Source organism: Malurus melanocephalus, unplaced genomic scaffold, assembly GCF_030028575.1.
Source record: "Malurus melanocephalus ecotype Western Australia unplaced genomic scaffold, MMel_1.1 scaffold_2880, whole genome shotgun sequence".
NCBI lineage: Eukaryota > Metazoa > Chordata > Aves > Passeriformes > Maluridae > Malurus > Malurus melanocephalus.
This window is the reverse complement of record NW_026626112.1, coordinates 2062-3609: the sequence shown is the minus strand read 5'-3', so window position 1 is coordinate 3609 and position 1548 is coordinate 2062. Positions and strand designations below refer to the sequence as shown.

Here is a 1548-nt window from a genome sequence, read left to right as displayed (position 1 = left end):
CCGATCTGCGAGTGGCTTTTTCAGCACTGCTAATGTCTCGAGAGCCAGGTGCTCCTTGTTCCACGCACAGACCTGTTGGCTCTGTGCTGGAGGAGCGGCAATCCAACTGCATTCATGGGCTTCTGAAGAAGCTCCATTGTCTCCAGAACGGATCATCGGCCGAGGTTACAGACTTGCCTCGGGCACAAGAAGCGGCTTGCCCTAAGCAGGAAGGTGCCACTGGTGAGAGTGCAGCGAGTGAAGATGTGGAGAAAGGATCCTGCATCAGTGATGGAAGTGTGAGGGAATTGCTGGGTCCCCAAGGCAGATCAGCAGCCTGGGATAAACAGGAAAGAGCCCTCACAGGTGACTGCAGGGCCAGCGCTGTGGCCTGTAGGGAGGAGACAGTGTCAACCCAGGAGCACAGGGCTGGCAGGGCTGGGGCTGTTCCCAGGGGTCTGGAAGGGGCCTCGAGCTCTGCTGGGCCACGAGACTAACACCCCTGACCCTGGGCAGTTCTGCTGAGAGCTGTGCCCTGGCCCTGGCTGTGTCCCTGTCCCTGGTCTCTCCTTTTGCCAGATGAGTGAGGGGCTCACGGGCTGGGGGGTCCCTCCTGTGCTCTCTGAGCCTTGGGTGGGGGATGGGAGGGCTGGGCCTGCTCAGGACAGCCCCATCTTCGTGGCCAGTGACTCTTTCCTGCTTTATCAGCTCCAAAAGTGTGGATCAGATCCCATCCCATGCTCACCCTGGTGCTGGCTCTGCTCCTGCTCCTGTCTTTGGTGGTGGCCTTGGCTGTTGTGTCAGGTAAGGGAGGGGCAGCTGCCTCAGCCCCTGGGGCAGAGAGGGGTCCCTGCTCCCTGCACAGGGGAATCCTTAGACCTTCTTATCTTCCCTTTGCAGTAAGAAGCTGTGGAGAGACCCCAGTAACCCCAGTTACAGCTGACACTCCAGTGCTGCTGGCCTGTCCCCATGGCTGGGTCGGGCACCGCGGGATCTGCTACTTCCTCTCGAGGGATCAGCTCAGCTGGGATCAGGCTCAGGCTCGGTGCTCTGAGCTCGGGGCCTCCCTGGCCGTGCTCCAGGACTGGGAAATGGTGAGAGAGAGGGTTTGGGGGCTGTGGGGGGGCTGAGGGGAGCCTGGGGGGCTCCTGGGCCGGGGGTGCAGCTCCCAGTGCCGGCTCCTCTCTCCTTCCCAGGAGTTCCTCTTCTGCCTCACCAGGAACGAGGATCACTGGCTCGGGCTGCGCAGACGGGGCCGGGAGCTGCAGTGGGGGGACGGCAGCAGCTTCAACTCCTCGTGAGTCCTGGGGGCACAGGCAGGGCCTGTGGGGCACAGGGGCAAAAGGTATCCCCACCATGTTCCAATGCTGTCTCTGCTCCTCCCTGCAGGGTTCCTGTCCTGGGCAATGCGGGGTGTGTGTTCCTGGCTGAAGGTATGCTCAGGAGCGTGAGCTGCTCAAATTCAATGCCCTTTGTCTGCAGCAGACCCCAAACTCACTTTGGATAAGAGGGTATGGACAAAATCCCTTCTCCACACTGGGCAGTCACAGCTTCTTCCACCCAGCATAG

The 1548-nt window shown here is 61.0% G+C and overlaps 1 protein-coding gene across 1 annotated transcript; it reads left to right on the top strand.

Annotated features, from left to right (window-relative positions):
* The first annotated feature begins 6 nt into the window (after positions 1 to 6).
* Positions 7 to 1542, top strand: LOC130587961 (early activation antigen CD69-like). The gene is made up of 5 exons (XM_057388924.1): positions 7 to 345; positions 688 to 783; positions 880 to 1073; positions 1176 to 1276; positions 1369 to 1542. The coding sequence occupies exons 1-5, from the start codon at positions 33 to 35 to the stop codon at positions 1484 to 1486; spliced, it is 822 nt and encodes a 273-aa protein (XP_057244907.1). The 5' UTR covers positions 7 to 32; the 3' UTR covers positions 1487 to 1542.
* The last annotated feature ends 6 nt before the right edge of the window (positions 1543 to 1548 follow it).

Coding starts and splice junctions, on each gene's coding strand:
- LOC130587961 (XM_057388924.1), top strand. CDS start 33: ATGTCTCGAGAGCCAGGTGCTCCTTGTTCCACGCACAGACCTGTTGGC. Junction 346..687: donor ACAGGAAAGAGCCCTCACAG/GTGACTGCAGGG, acceptor CTGCTTTATCAG/CTCCAAAAGTGTGGATCAGA. Junction 784..879: donor GGCCTTGGCTGTTGTGTCAG/GTAAGGGAGGGG, acceptor TTCCCTTTGCAG/TAAGAAGCTGTGGAGAGACC.